This window comes from Elgaria multicarinata, chromosome 9 (genome assembly GCF_023053635.1).
Source record: "Elgaria multicarinata webbii isolate HBS135686 ecotype San Diego chromosome 9, rElgMul1.1.pri, whole genome shotgun sequence".
NCBI lineage: Eukaryota > Metazoa > Chordata > Lepidosauria > Squamata > Anguidae > Elgaria > Elgaria multicarinata.
In genome coordinates, this window is record NC_086179.1 from 3,513,107 (window position 1) to 3,528,621 (window position 15,515).

Below are 15,515 nucleotides of genomic sequence, written 5' to 3' on the forward strand. Positions count from 1 at the left end.
GTGCCACCAACGTCCCCTGGTTTCATTGCAGATCTGCTTTGTAAGTGTGGGTTTCCCACCTTAGGCATATCCTAAGGACTGCTTGGGCCTCCCTGTGGGAACCACCTCCAAAAGTCTGGGACCTGAACAGCAGAGAGTATTTTTTTTCAACCTGCTTGGGGGACGGAACAGATCTTCTCCTGGGACTTGCACAGGGAAAAAGAAGAGATGGGCACAAACCAACCCCGGCTTTATTGCTGAGAACGCAGTCTCCTAAATCGGACTATATAGCAACCCTTGATGACAGAGATGGGCTCCAGTCAACCATAACAGGGTGACTGTATGGAAAGGAGGACCGGGCTCCTGTATCCTTAACAGTTGTATTGAAAAGGGAAATTTCAACAGGAGTCATTTGTATGCATGCAGCACCTGGTGAAGTAACCTCTTCTTCCCAACAGTGAAAGCTGCAGGAGCTATACTGGAGTGAACCAGATACAAAAGAGGGCAGGGCTCCTGCAGCTTTCACTGTTGTGATGAACAAGGAATCTCACCAGGTGCTGTGTGCATACAAATGACACCTGCTGAAATTCCCTTTTCTACAGTTGTTAAAGATGCAGGAGCCCTGTCCTCCTTTTCATATGGTCACCATAGTATTTGGTTCTCACCCACCCACCCCGAGCCTGGAGAATCCGTCCTCATCCGCAGGGCCCCGCCCGTGCTCGGTCCTTGGTCACGCCAGCCTGAGACCGAATGTTGGGCGTTTGGCTTTTCTACGCCGTCTAAACGCGAGCAGAACCCCCCAAAAAATCGATTGGGGGGGGGGGAGAGAGAGGGGAAATGGATTTCGGGGCCCTGTGGGTAAAATCCAACCTAAGGCTTACCCAAAGTAGACCCATTGAAATGAACGGGATTTAAGGGGCTAATTTCTCGCGTGCAATCCAATGGGTCTACTCCGAGTAGGGCTTCCATGGGGGTCTTCACCCTGTTGCTGTTTTCTGCCTCTCTCCAGCGCCTGACCTTCCCCTGGCCTCTCTCCAAGCTCTGGCTCTGCTCCCCCCCACTCTCTCCCCCCCCCCCCGCTCCAACTCTCACAACTTTGTCGGGTGTGTTTTGCTCCTCTGAAAGGAGGCGCCTGGAAGAGCTCCGTCTGCAGCGCCGCTTCTCCTCGCGCTGCTGCTGCGCTCTCCGCGTGGAGGCAGGAGAGAGGGGTAGGAGGGGGGCGAGGAGGCGAGGCGAGGCGGGCGGGCGCCGGCCTTCTTTTTGGCTCCCGCCGCCGCCGCCGCCGCATTCTTGAGAACGGAGCAAGAACAACAAAGAAGGAGCCCGGAGCCCAGCGAGGACGAAGGCGCAGCTTCGCTGGGCGGCCGGAAAGCGCAGGGCTCGGCCCGAAGTTCGCCGGGGAAACTTTGGCAGAAGAGCGAGCAAAGTTTGGGGAAAGTTTCGGCGGGCGCCGCGCGGCCCTCGCGGACAAAAGCAGACCCATTTTGGGGGGGGAGGAGGAGGAGGGGGGGCGGGGAGAGAAGAGGCCTCGGGGCGCCGTCCGGGCAGGGGGATGCTGGCCCCCCACGGGGCCGCGCCGTCGGGCCGCGGGATCCCGGGACCGGGCGCCGCGCTGCTGGGCCCGCCGGTTGCGCCCTAGGCGCGCGGAGGCGGCTCGATGGCCGCGGGCGGGCGGCTCCGGCTCCGGCTCCGGCTCTGGCTGTGGCTCTGGCTGGGGCCCCTGGCGGCGGCGGCGGCGGCGGCCCGGCTCAACGGCAGCGAGGAGGAGGCGCGGTGCAAGCGCGCGGCGCCCTGCGAAGCGCTGCAGCAGCGCGTGTGCCTGGGCTCGCCGCTGCCCTACGGCGCCACCTCCACGCTGCTGGCCGGCGACTCCAGCTCGCAGGCGGAGGCGCACGACAAGCTGCTGCTCTGGTCCGGTAAGGCGGGCGGCGATCCGCGGCGGGGGGTGGGGTGGGGAGTGGCGGGAGGTCGTCGCCCCGGGGGGCGCCCACAAACCGGGGGGGAGGAGCGGGCCAGAAGACAACGCCAGCGCGACCCCAAAGTCTCCTTACGCAGTCAGTCCAGCTGAAGCATCGGTCGTTTCAATGGGTCTACTCTAAGTAGGGCTGACATTGGGCATCTCCGAGGGCGGATGAGCGTTGGTGGACCAGGGCCCACCGTTAGAGGTATTTATTTATTTATTTATTTATTACCCTATTTCTTTGATTGTAAGACGCACCTTTCCCCCCATATAAACATCTCTAAAAATGGGGTGCGTCTTAGAATCGCGGGTGTGCCTTAGGGTTTGTTTTGTTTTGTTTTGTTTTCTGTTGGTGGTTCTGAAATTAGGGTGCGTCTTACAATCGATGGCGTCTTACAATCGAAGAAATACTACCGCCCAATAGCCAAAGCACTCTGGGCATTCACAAAAATTAAAACCATCATAAAACAACCGACAGGTTAAAAACACAAATGCAAAATACAGTATCAAAAGCACAACCAGGATAAAAACCACACAGCAAAATTGATATGAGATTAAAATACAGAGTTAGAACAGTAAAATTTAAATTTAAGTTAAAATTAAGTGTTAAAATACTGAGAGAATAAAAAGGTCTTCAGCTGGCGACGAAAAGAGTACAGTGTAGGCGCCAGGCGGACCTCTCTGGGGAGCTCATTCCACAGCTGGGGTGCCACAGCGGAGAAGGCCCTCCTCCTAATAGCCACCTGCCTCCCTTCCTTTGGCAGGGGCTCGCGGAGAAGGACCCCTGTAGATGATCTTAAGGTCCGGGCAGGTACATATGGGAGGAGGCGTTCCTTCAGATAACCCAGCCCCAAACCAGAGAGGTGTCTTGAGCCAACACATGGATAGGTGTTGACGGAGACCATTAGCCCAAGGCAAGAACTTCAGGCAGTGAACATCAGGGTAGAGCTAAGACGTGTGTGATTCGGCTTCAGCCACCTCTTAGGAAACAGAGTTGATAAACCAACAGTTCCCTGTGTAGTGGGATAAAAGCCCGCAATCTCGATTCACTCCGCAGGTGATAGAGGTGAACTTCTTGGTAAGTTGGCAGTGATAGGGAAACATTTTTTCCCCTCCCTCTCTCAAAATACTAGAACCCAATGAGGTCATCCCATGAAGCTGATGATTTGGGGGCAGATCAAAGGAAGGACTTCTTCACACAGCGCAGAATTGAATAATGGAACTCACTACCACAGGATGTAGTGATGGCCACCAATATGGATGGCTTTAAAAGGGGGTTGGATAAATTCCTGGAGGAGAAGGCTATCCATGGCTCCTAGCCCTAATGGTTATGTGCTGTCTCCAGTATCCCAGGCACTAAGCCTGTGTGCACCAGTTGCTGGGGAACATGGGTGGGAGGGTGCTGTTGCACCATGTTCTGCTTGTGGGTTTCCCGTGGGAAGCTGGTTGGGCACTGTGTGAATAGAGTGCTGGACTAGATGGACCCTTGGTCTGATCCAGCATCAGGGCTCTTCTGATGTTCTTATGTAGTTTCCCAGTGAAGTCCCTTTGTTCAAGAGTAGCTGACAGTGTGTCCTGGGAGGTTGGGAATGGCTGGTCTAGAGAGGGACTTGCTTTCCCCTCCATCGATGACGGCAGAGGTCACACTGTCAGCTGAGCAGATGAATGAAGCCCTGATGTTGTGACAGATTCAATTAGGTCCGGAGAAAGAGAGACAAGAATTGGCAAACACCAGGCTCTGCTCCCTGTATTTGCTTATTTATTTATTTATTTATTACATTTCTCTACTGCCCAATAGCCAGAGCTCTCTGGGCGGTTCACAAAAATTAAAAACATTCAAAGTATAAAACAACATTTTAAACCATAATATAAAATACAATATAAAAGCTCAACCAGATCAAAACAGCAGCAATGCAAAATTACAAATTTAGAACACCAAGTTAAAATTTATAGACTGTTAAAATGCTGGGAGAATAAAAAGGTCTTCACCTGGTGTCTAAAAGCATATACTGTAGGTGCCAAGCGAACCTCCTTAGGGAGCTCATTCCACAGCCGGGGTGCCACAGCAGAGAAGGCCCTCCTCCTGGTAGCCACCTGCCTCACTTTCTTTGGCAAGGGGTCATGGAAAAGAACCTCTGAGGATGACCTTAGGGTCCAGGCAGGTACATATAGGAGGAGGCGTTCCTTCAGATAGCCCGGCCCCAAGCCGTTTAGGTCTTTAAACGTCAATACCAGCACTTTGAATCGGGCCCGGACCTGGACTGGCAGCCAATGAAGCTGGAAAAGGACTGGCGTAATGTGGTCTCGTCGGCCAGTCCCTGTTAGTAAACGTGCTGCCCTGTTTTGTACCAGTTGAAGTTGAAGTCTGTGTCTGCAGGGCATGCTTAACAGAGTTGCAGAACACCGCTTGTTGTCACCTGCAGCTCCCAGGTAGAACCACTCTAGCAGGGAGCAATAGGCCATCCTGCACAAGGTCGCTTCCCTTTCACAACCTTGCTTCAGAGAGCTGCACAACCCAAAAAGCTTAGTCACCAGCAACAGCGGGCTGCATCCCAGGAGTTCGACTCTAGTCCATGAGAGCTTATGCCACACTCGATTTTCTCGTCTTTAAGGTGCCACCGGATCTCTCTTGCCTTTTCTGCAGCAGTCTAATACACAGCCCCTTTGGAAACTCCAGGTTTAGTGACCACTTGGCGGGTGTCACGCACAGCAGGCGCGGAGTGGTGGGGGAGGGTGTCACCGCAGACAGGGCCGTTTGGGGACTAGGCCTAATGTTGGATAACGAATCCTACCAGGGCTCAGCTCCAGAATCCATTTCCCTCGACAGCATTTTCTCCTGGAATGTTTCAAGCAATAATAATTGAAAAGACCAGCTCTGAGCATATGCAGAGTGCATTTCCAAAGACCCCCCTGCTGAGTGAATTCAGCAGGTGCATCTGAGTTTTCCAGGGCAATTCAGACACTGAGTTGTCCCCTTACGTCTTTGGGGATGGTTAGAATAAGCGTGTCGCTGTTCAAAATATTCCTGTGCCCAAAGTGTAGACGTTCTTAGAGAACCCGCACACAATGGGTGTTTGTCATACAGGTAACTCAGACATAAAAGCGCTTCCAAGAAGGACGAAGTGCAAATGTTGTCTATTATGATCTAAAATGGCAACTTGACCTGTATGAAAATTCATCCTATCGAACAGATTGACAAGTCTCCTACGTAGAGGCGCTTCCTGTTGTTAGGTGGGTAGGGACCCCTTGTTCCTGCGATTCTGCAGGAATTCCAGAAATGACACACACACACACACACACATTGTGCATTGCTCCATGGATGCATAGAAACTTTGGGTCTTTTGCCTTGTCCCTTGTTTTAAATGCTCCTGTCTCTCATGTTTTTCTCTCCAGTCCACCCCACCTGGATGGCCCTAGCATAGCCCCAAATGAGAAATGTATAGGTTTAAAATATGTATAGCCCTCTGGCCTCATCCTACACTTGAGGTGGCTTGCAAGTATAATTAAAAACACAATTCAGCCTCTCTACTAATAAAATGAAATGAAAAAGCCATCCAAAAATAGCAGCAAATTAAGTTCCCACCCAATTGAACATAAGAACACAAGATATGCCAGGGACCAACAAGGCAGGACATGGTGCAACAGCACCCTCCCACCCATGTTCCCCAGCAACTGGTGCACACAGGCTTACTGCCTTGAATACTGGAGATAGCACACAACCATCAGGGCTAGTAGCCATGAATAGCCTTCGCCTCCAGGAATTTATCCACCCCACCTTTTAAAGCCATCCAAATGGGTGGCCATCACTACATCTTGTGGTAGTGAGTTCCATAATTTAACTATGCGCTCCCTTTTATTTGTCCTGGATCTCCCACCAATCAGTTTCATGGGATGTCCCCGGGTTCTAGAATCGGTCATAGAAACATGCCAAATCTGACCCCAAATGATTTAGGGCGGCCAGCAGCAGGAGGAGGAAAAAGTTCAGGCACGGTTACTGGAATATTTTCCAAATCAATTTTTTCCGGAAAACTGAACATCTAAGTCTTATCAGGTATTGGCTGAGCTCATCTTACAGTTGCAGGAAACAGATGGCAAGAAGGGCAGGCCTTAACCACCAAATAAACAGAGAGGTGTTCTCAGAAGGGTCACTCTCAGGCCCCAAAGTAACGTCAGGATCAGACACACCAAGGCCAAATAGTAGACAACTTGCTCCTACGAGCCAGGGTGAGCCCTGTTATTCCTGTACAGAGTGCACCTCCTATCCTGGTCTCTGTTGTCTCTCTAAAGACGAGAAAGCTTAAAGGGGCAGCATCCTAACCCAGAGTTGGGTTCTCTGCTTTCCTGATGGGTCCACTGGGGTGCAATCCTGTGTGTGTTTAGTAAGGATGTCACAGAAGTCCACAATGGAACCAAACGATTTTGGATATCTTTGAATCCCACCTGTGGATTCTGCAGCAGACCAGATTGTTTTGGATTCTGCAAACTTGTGAAGTGCTGGGTTTTTTAAAAAAACTTTTGGGGGGATTTGTGCAAATTTACAGTTGTGCCAATGCACGTCAATGCAAGTGATTGATGCAAATGCACACTTTGCACTTAGGCGCACTTGCGCAGGTAGAGTGAACTTCTCGTACATCCTTTAAAAAATCAGATTCTGTCAACGAGCGCACGATGGAACAAAAGGTTCCTGAAACACGTGACTGGCTGGAAGGATGCGGAGAATTGTAAGACTTTTTTCTCTCTAAACATGTATAGGGTTGCACCCTTAGGGGTGCAGTGACACGCAGCTCTATCTCCCTGTGACAACTGAATCAGGTGAGGCTGTGCAGGTCCTGGACCAGTGCCTAGACTCAGTAATGGGCTGGATGAGGGCCAATAAACTGAGACTGAATCCTGGCAAGACGGAAGCCCTGTGGGTGAGTGGTTCCCGAGTCCGGGAGGCAGCCTCATTGCCTGTTCTGGATGGGGTTGCTCTGCTCTGAAAGAACAGGTTTGTAGTTTGGGGGTACTCTTAGACCCGTTTCTGTCGCTGGAGGCTCAAGTAGCCGCCACGGCTCGGAGTGCCTTTTACCATCTTCGGTTGGTTCACCAACTACGGCCTCTCCTGGACAGGGATCGCTTGGCCACGGTGGTACAGGCATTGCTAACCTCAAGACTGGATTACTGCAACGCGCTCTATGTGGGGCTGCCCTTGAAGCTGCTCCGGAAGCTGGAGCTAGTGCAGAATGCTGCAGCTCGGCTGTTGTCTGGAGTTGCCCCTTTCCAGCATGTAACTCCTCTGCTGAGGGAGCTGCACTGGCTGCCTATTCGCTACCGGGCCAGGTTTAAGGTTCTTGTACTTGTGTACAAAGCCCTAAACAACTTGGGACCAGGATACCTGCGAGAGCGCCTTTTCCCCTACCAACCTGCCCGGTCACTGAGGTCATCCGAGGGCCTGCTCCTGGTGGTTCCACATAGACCCATCCTCCGATTTGAGTCCACCAGGGGAGGAGCCTTCACCGTGGTGGCACCTCTCCTGTGGAACTCCCTGCCCCTGGAGGTCAGGCAGGCTCCAACCTTGTACTCCTTTCGGTGCCTCCTGAAAACATCATTATTCCAGGAAGCCTTTCCTTAATATGCAGCCGTGAGTCTCTGTATTTGCTTCTTTTAAATTTTGTTTTAACTGTTTTATTCTGTTTTTATTTTCATTTTATCTTGTACACCACTCTGAAATTTTTCAATGGGGAGCGGTATATAAATATTCTAAATAAATAATAAATAAATAAATAGAGTGGGAGGCGCACAAAGGCGATCTTTGCCTCTGCACTCCCCCCTGCTCTGCATTTTCACCTGTCCAGCTGAGGCATCAGGGCAGGGAAGGGGGCGGAGGCTGGGGGTAGTAACTTTCCAAGGTCGCTAGCGAGATTATATCTGCACCGGCTATGAGGAGTTGGGAAGCCTGGACCCTGGGTCCGAGGTCGGAGTCCTCTCTCTGACCTTGGATCCAGGAATCTGAAGCTTCTGAAGCCTCCCCCAGCTATCACCATAGAATTGCTCTCCCAGTGTCGAAAGCTATAAAACAACTCAAAATGAGCAGTCAAATTGTTAGTTTTGCTTACTAAATATAGGTAAAAGAAACATGACAAATGTCTTCTCAGTTCAGTTTTTTAGTTTTTGTTTTTTTATGTTCTGCTTTGTTTTGATTCAATTGTGTTTTTTATTTCCTGGACTTTTTGTAAACTGCCCTGGTTGGTTGCAGAAAGACAGTGTAGAAATACAGTCAATCAATCAATCAATGCTTGAGATGGGTTTGGAGACCAAAGCTTTGGCGTTTAGAGGGGTTCATGCACCTCGTATATAGGATCTCAGTTGCTAGATAGCGGCCAAGAACATCAGAAGAGAGTCTAGTCTAGGATTCTGTTCACATGACGGCCAACCAGCTGTCGGCCAGGAACTCACAAGCAGGACACAAGCACCCTCTCATCCATGTTCCCCAGCAACTGGTGTGTATATAGGCTTTCTGCCTCTGGTACAGAAGATAGCACATAGCCATCAGGACTATTATAATAATAATAAATGTATTTCTTGCCCGCCTCTCCATTTTGATCAAGGCGTGGAACAGCAATAAACGATAAAATACATAATACCCCCCAAAAACGTAATATATATTGTTAAAATCATCCTAAAAAACTTCCTAAAAACATTTTAAAAACATCTTAAAATTCCACTGGGTAGGCCTGCCGGAAGAGATCAGTCTTTATAGCTTTCTTGAATGCTAGTAGACTGTTAAGTTGATGAATCTCCTCCAGCAGGCCATTCCACAGTCTGGGAGCAGCAGAAGAGAAGGTTCTCTGGGTAATACTTGTCAGCCTAATTTTGGCAGACTGAAGTAGATTCTTCCCAGAGGACCTGAGTGTGCGGGGCGGATTGTACGGGAGAAGGCGCTCCCGCAGGTAACCTGGACCCAAACCATGTAGGGCTTTAAAGGTGATAACCAACACACTATATTTTGCTTGGAAACTAATTGGCAGCCAGTGAAGAGATTTTAAAACTGGTGTAATGTGGTCACCCCTAGGTGTACCGGTGACCAGCCTGACTAGTAGCCATGGATAGCCTTCTCCTCCAGGAATTGATCCAACCTCCTTTTAAAGCCATCCAGATTGGTGGCCATCACTACATCTTGTGGTAGCAAATTCCATAGATTAACTCTGCATTGTGTGAAGAAGTCCTTTCTTTTGTCTGTCCTGAATCTCCCACCAATCAGCTTTATGGGATGACCCCACTGGTGTTCTAGTATTATGGGAGTGGGAGAAACACATCTTGTGGCAGTGAATTCCATAGTTTAACTATGCACTGTGTGAAGAAGGAGTTTGAAGTGGGCCTCGTCAGGATGAGATGCTTACTTTTCTTTGGGAGACAGTGTTCCAGGACCAGGGAAAAAAGGAAAGGAACCTCTCGTGCAAGCACTGAGTCATTACTGACTCTTGGAGGGACGCCAGCTTTCGCTGACGTTTTCTTGGCAGGCCTTATGATGGGGTGGTTTGCCGTTGCCTTCCCCAGCCGTTATTACCTTTCCTCCAGCTAACTGGGTACTCATTTTACCGACCTTGGGAGGATGGAAGGCTGAGTCAACCCGAGCCGGCTGCCTGAAACCAGCTTCTGCTGGGATCGAACTCAGGCCGTGGGGAGACTTTCAGCTGCAGAAACTGCTGCTTTACCGCTCTGCGCCACATGAGGGACCCCTATATTCTCCCCGGCACCCTTTCCTTGGACTCTAGTTGTAGAATCCTGCACTGTAGCTCATCACCACCGATTCCCGCTGCATGCGCGGCTCCTGCTCCTGCTGCCGTCAGATTCACACTTCTGGAAGTAAGGCCCAAATGACCAAGAACGCAAGTGTTTGGGAGGCAAGGACTGCTCCTTCTGGAAACCTTTATTTCCGGTCATTTGGAGGCTTGCCCCCAGAATTGCAGTGGCTGCAGCCACAGCGGTAGGAGCTGTCCATGACCCCCACGTGCAAAGCCGGCCACGTGTGTACCAGGAACTGGTGGTGGTGGCCGGCAGTGGTAGGACGTCGCTGGTTCCTACCCAACGCGCCCAGGCACTTCCTACGGTCAGGGTCATGTCTTTGACAGAATTACCTGTTGAGCACAAATAGAGCAGCTGTGTCCAATTTCTTTCAAGATGAGTTGTTTTGATAGCCCCACTTCAAAATAGATGTTGCAGCCTTCAACCTATGGTTTGCTCGAATACCTGCCGAAAGATGTAATATCTCTGGAATTGGACAGAGATGCACAATTCGTTTGTATAGCCAAAGTCACCCCAAGTGACTTTGGGAGGGTGTGCGTTCGCAAAAGCTTGGGTGACCATTTGGCGGTGTCCTTTTAAATTGAGCCTCTGCAAAAATGGGCCCCCCTTTTTTGCAGGTTTTTTTCCCTCTCAGTACATGAAAAAAGCAGATGACTACAATAGATGCACCAGGCTCTCAGATTTATTTATTTATTTATTTATTTATTTATTTATTTATTTATTTATTTAATTTATATCCCGCCCCATAGCCGAAGCTCTCTGGGCGGTTTACAAAAGTTAAAAACAGTGAACGTTAAAAAAGTATACAAACTATCAAAAATATAAAAACAACAGTATCCATTTAACAAGTCACAGTCGAGTTATTTGCATATTGCATTTTCCACAATACATTGTGATCAAAGTGGTTCACCAAACAAATGATAAGGCAGGGGTCCCCAACCCCCAGGCCATGGTCCATGGCCTGTTAGGAACCGAGCCGCGCAGGTGAGCTGCTTTCACCCCCACCCCCACTCCAGCGTACCTGGGCGCAGGGCGCCATCTCGCCTGCCCAGCCGAAGCGAAGCCAGGACACTGGGGTTGGAACGGTGTGCCCAGCTGGAAGCCGCTCTGGGAGAGCTACTTCCGGCGCGCCGTTCCGAAGCCGCCTGCCCCAGCGTCCTGGCTTTGCTTCGTCTGGGCACCCACCCACCCAGCCGAAGCAAAGCCGGGACGCTGGAGTGGGGGGGACAGGTGTGGCTTCCCAAAACCATTCCCTCAAAAAAAAAAAAAACCCACCCTGGTCTGTGGAAAAATTGTCTTCCACGAAACCGGTCCCAGATGCCAAAAAGGTTGGGGACCGCTACTATAAGGCATTACAATACAACATTGTTTCAGTCATATTGTCTATTTCATCCAGCCATAGAGTTGGAAGGAAGCTTGGAGATCATCTGTCTAGTGCAAACCCCTGCTTTGTGTTGCTGCAGCATCCCTGACGGGCGACCCTCTTCTAATCTCTACTTAAATACCTTCAGTAAAAGGAGAACCCACCATTTCCTGAGGCAGGGTGACCCTATGGAAAGGAGGACAGGGCTCCTGCATCTTTAACAGTTGCATAGAAAAGGGAATTTCAGCAGGGGTCCTTTGTGTGCATGCAGCACCTGGCGAAATTCCCTCTTCATAACAACAGTTAAAGCTGCAGGAGCCCTGCCCTCTTTTGTATCTGGTCAAGAGGGCAAGGCTCCTGCAGTTGGAGATGCATGAGCTCTACCACTGAGCTACGGTCTTCCCTTACTTTACTTTTAAGTTTCTAGCTCTTATGGGCTCCGGAGAGAAGTTGAAAATTTGACAGCCAGGAGATGCCAGGAAAAGAAGAGTTCTTCATCCCCCGTTTACTCTTGCATCTTTATTTCAAGGTTTACGGAATGCCCCCCGCTGCTGGGACGTGATCCAGCCCCTCCTCTGTGCTGTGTATATGCCCAAGTGCGAAGATGGCAAGGTGGAGCTGCCCAGCCAAACCCTGTGCCAGGCCACGCGGGGGCCCTGCACGATCGTGGAGCGAGAGCGGGGCTGGCCGGACTTCCTCAAATGCACCACGGATCGCTTCCCCGAAGGCTGCCCGGTAAGGAGGCATCACTGTCGCATGTCGGCACAAGATGCTGGACCTAGCTGAGGTCATGGGGCCAGGGATGAGTTGGAAGGGGCCTCTAAGGCCATCTAGTCCAACCCCCTGCTCAATGCAGGAATCCACCCTAAAGCATACTTGACAGATGGTTGTCCAGCTGCCTCTTGAAAGCCTCTAATGTGGGAGAGCCCACAACCTCCCTAGGAAACTGATTCCATTGTCGCACTGCTCTAACAGTCAGGAAGTTTTTCCTGATCTCCATCTGGAATCTGGCTTCCTGTCACTTGAGCCCGTTATTCCGTGTCCTGCACTCTGGGAGGATCGAGAAGAGATCCTGGCCCTCCTCTGTGTGACAACCTTTCAAGTATTTGAAGAGTGCTATCATGTCTCCCCTCCATCTTCTCTTCTCCAGGCTAAACATGCCCAGTTCTTTCAGTCTCTCATCATAGGGCTTTGTTTCCAGACCCCTAATCATCCTGGTTGCCCTCCTCTGAACCCGCTCCAGCTTGTCTGCGTCCTTCTTGAATTGTGGAGCCCAGAACTGGACGCAATACTCTAGATGAGGCCTAACCAGGGCCAAATAGAGAGGAACCAGTACCTCGTGCGATTTAGGTTCTGAATTTGCCGATCATAGAATCAGAGAATAGCAGAGTTGGGAGGGGCCTACAAGGCCATCGAGTCCAACCCCCTGCTCCATGCAGGAATCCACCCTAAAGCATCCCTGGCAGATGGTTGTCCTTGGGAGACTGTGTGCCAGTTGCTGGCTCTTGGCCTAGCCGACCTCATAGGGTTGTTGTGAGAGTAAAATGGAGAGCAGTATCATGTTGGTCTCATTGGAGGAAAGGTGGGCTGTAAATGTAGAAAATATATAAAATAATAAGGACGAGTGCAGCGGTTCTTCATTTCGCAAGTTGCAGTAGTCCATCGGACTGTGTCTGCCAGGGTGGAGAATGAGAACCAACAAGAAATGAGAACCAAAATCCCACAGGGCAGCTTTTTCTGGACTGAGCCACTGCAGCCTCAGGTGGGAGATCAATTGTTTGAATGCTACTCTGGATAAGGAGGAAATGGGGAACTCCTTGCATGTAGAAAGCGAGGGTGTCAAGAAAGGTGTTGGGCTAGCTTCGCCCTTATCACATCATTCCCAGGCCTGGCGCCCTCCAGTTGGACTACAACTCCTATGCTGGGAATGATGGGCGTTGCAGTCCAACACAACTGGAGGGCACCATGGGTGGGTGGGTGTGGGGGGGAACTGCCTTATCATTTATTCTGGGTTTGGTAAAGCACTGTGGCTCTGTGTGCGGTGAGGTGGAGCGCGGCATCACTCCAGCAGAATCTTGACGATCTGTTTTGCTCCTTCGTTTCTCCTCTGTTCACGCAGAACGAAGTTCAGAACATCAAGTTCAACAGCTCGGGGCAATGTGAGGCGCCGCTGGTGAGGACGGACAACCCCAAGAGCTGGTATGAGGACGTCGAAGGCTGCGGGATTCAATGCCACAACCCCCTTTTCACGGAGAAGGAGCACCACGAGATGCACGTCTATATCGCCGCCTTCAGCTCCGTCACGATTTTCTGCACTTTCTTCACCCTGGTAAGCAGAATGCCGCAGGGGGGTGGCGAGGAAGGCCCTGGCCCTGTTCAGACAACACACTAACCCAGCCTTCCTCAACCTGGGGCGCTCCAGATGTGTTGGACTGCATCTCCCAGAATGGCCCAGCCAGCTGGCTGGGGCATTCTGGGAGTTGTAGTCCAACACATCTGGAGCGCCCCAGGTTGAGGAAGGCTGCAGTGACTTAACCATGAGGGTTAAGCGTTTTGACCTAAACATCATGGCTTCGCGTGTCACATGAACCGTTCCTAACCACAGTGGCTACAACATAACCACGGTTTAAACACCCTCACTAACCACTCGCTTCAAAAGGGTTTAGCGGCCTAACCGTGACTTAAGGTGTCGTCTGAACAGGCCCGTAGTCGTAATTGGGCCGGCCCAATGCTATAAGTGGTCCAGGCAGCTGCCTGGGGTGACTGAGTTTAAGACCAGGGTGGAGCACCCCCTCAGGTCCACCGGCCCGATCCTGCAAGATTGGCTGGGGCACACGAGAGGGTCTTTTGTGCGGCTGTAGGATTCGCTTTCGTGAGTAATTTGTCCGGCCTCTTCATCTGTGCAGGAGTGGGTGCAATCCTATGCCTGTGTAGACAGAAGAAAGTCCAACAACGATGGGAGTTGTAGGACCTTTTTCTGCCTAAATAGACATAGGATTGCACTCTAAGATGGCTTTTTTTAGGTGAGCCTTTCGTTCAGCCAGATGTCTAGGACTATGATTCCCATCATCCCCAGGGTGGGGAAAGTTGCGTCAGGCTATATAACGTAAAGCAGCAGTTTCTGCAGCTGAAACTCTCCCCGCGGCCTGAGTTTGATCCCAGCGGAAGCTGGTTTCAGGCAGCCGGCTCGGGTCGACTCAGCCTTCCATCCTCCCGAGGTCGGTAAAATGAGTACCCAGTTAGCTGGGGGAAAGGTAATAACGGCCAGGGAAGGCAACGGCAAACCACCCCGCTATAAGGCCTGCCAAGAAAACGTCAGCGGAAGTTGGCGTCCCTCCAAGAGTCAGTAATGACTCAGTGCTTGCACGAGAGGTTCCTTTCCTTTCCTTTCCTGCTGTTTTATTTCCCTCTTTTACACCTTTTTAATGTTCTTTTCCAGTTCTTGTTTTGTACCCCCAAACTGTGAAATGAATTGATAGTTAACCACTTTGAGCGCTAGATTATTACTTTTTAGCGGTCAGGTGGGCTGTAAAATCCATCTTCAGCCACACCGCCTCCCTCCCTCCACCCCCACCCCGAAGCGTGCACTGATTCGGTTGCTCCTCCACCCCCCACAGGCCACTTTCGTCGCCGACTGGAAGAACTCGAACCGCTACCCCCGGCCGTCATCCTGTTCTACGTCAACGCCTGCTTCTTCATGGGCAGTATTGGCTGGCTGGCCCAGTTCATGGACGGGGCCCGCAGTGAAATCGTGTGCCGTGCCGACGGGACCATGCGCCTGGGAGAGCCGACGTACGTTCCCCAAGGGGGCGCTGTTCACAACCGAGACCAGTTTTGAGGCAGGATTGGGGCACTAGGAGCCCTCTGGTTGCCGTTGGACTCCCAGCTCCCATCAGCCACAGCCTGTTAATGGGAGCTGTAGTCTGACAGCCTTTGGTTTTCTACCCTTTGCATGAAACCTATCGGGGAATAAAGCTGGACCAGAACTTAGGGTTAGGGTTAGGGAAGATTTTGAACTCTTCCAAAATGCTATTTTGGGCTGCATTAATAGAAGTATAGCGTCCAAATCACGTGAGGTACTGGTTCCTCTCTATTCGGCTCTGGTTAGGCCTCATCTAGAGTATTGCGTCCAATTCTGGGCTCCACAATTCAAGAAGGACGCAGACAAGCTGGAGCGTGTTCAGAGGAGGGCAACCAGGATGATCAGGGGTCTGGAAACAAAGCCCTATGAAGAGAGACTGAAAGAACTGGGCATGTTTAGCCTGGGGAAGAGAAGGTGGAGGGGAGACATGAGAGCACTCTTCAAATACTTGAAAGGTTGTCACACAGAGGAGGGCCAGGATCTCTTCTCCATCCTCCCAGAGTGCAGGACATGGAATAACGGGCTCAAGTTAAAGGAAGCCAGGTTCCAGCTGGACATCAGGAAAA

General features: G+C 51.0%; 1 protein-coding gene across 1 annotated transcript in view; it reads left to right on the forward strand.

The window, feature by feature from the left end:
• Positions 1-1,636: 1,636 nt before the first annotated feature.
• Positions 1,637-15,515, forward strand: part of SMO (smoothened, frizzled class receptor) — a 29,373-nt gene continuing 15,494 nt past the window's right edge. The window contains 5 exon segments of the mRNA XM_063134498.1: positions 1,637-1,895; positions 11,617-11,822; positions 13,207-13,416; positions 14,705-14,743; positions 14,746-14,879. Coding sequence (XP_062990568.1) covers positions 1,637-1,895; positions 11,617-11,822; positions 13,207-13,416; positions 14,705-14,743; positions 14,746-14,879 — 848 coding nt within the window.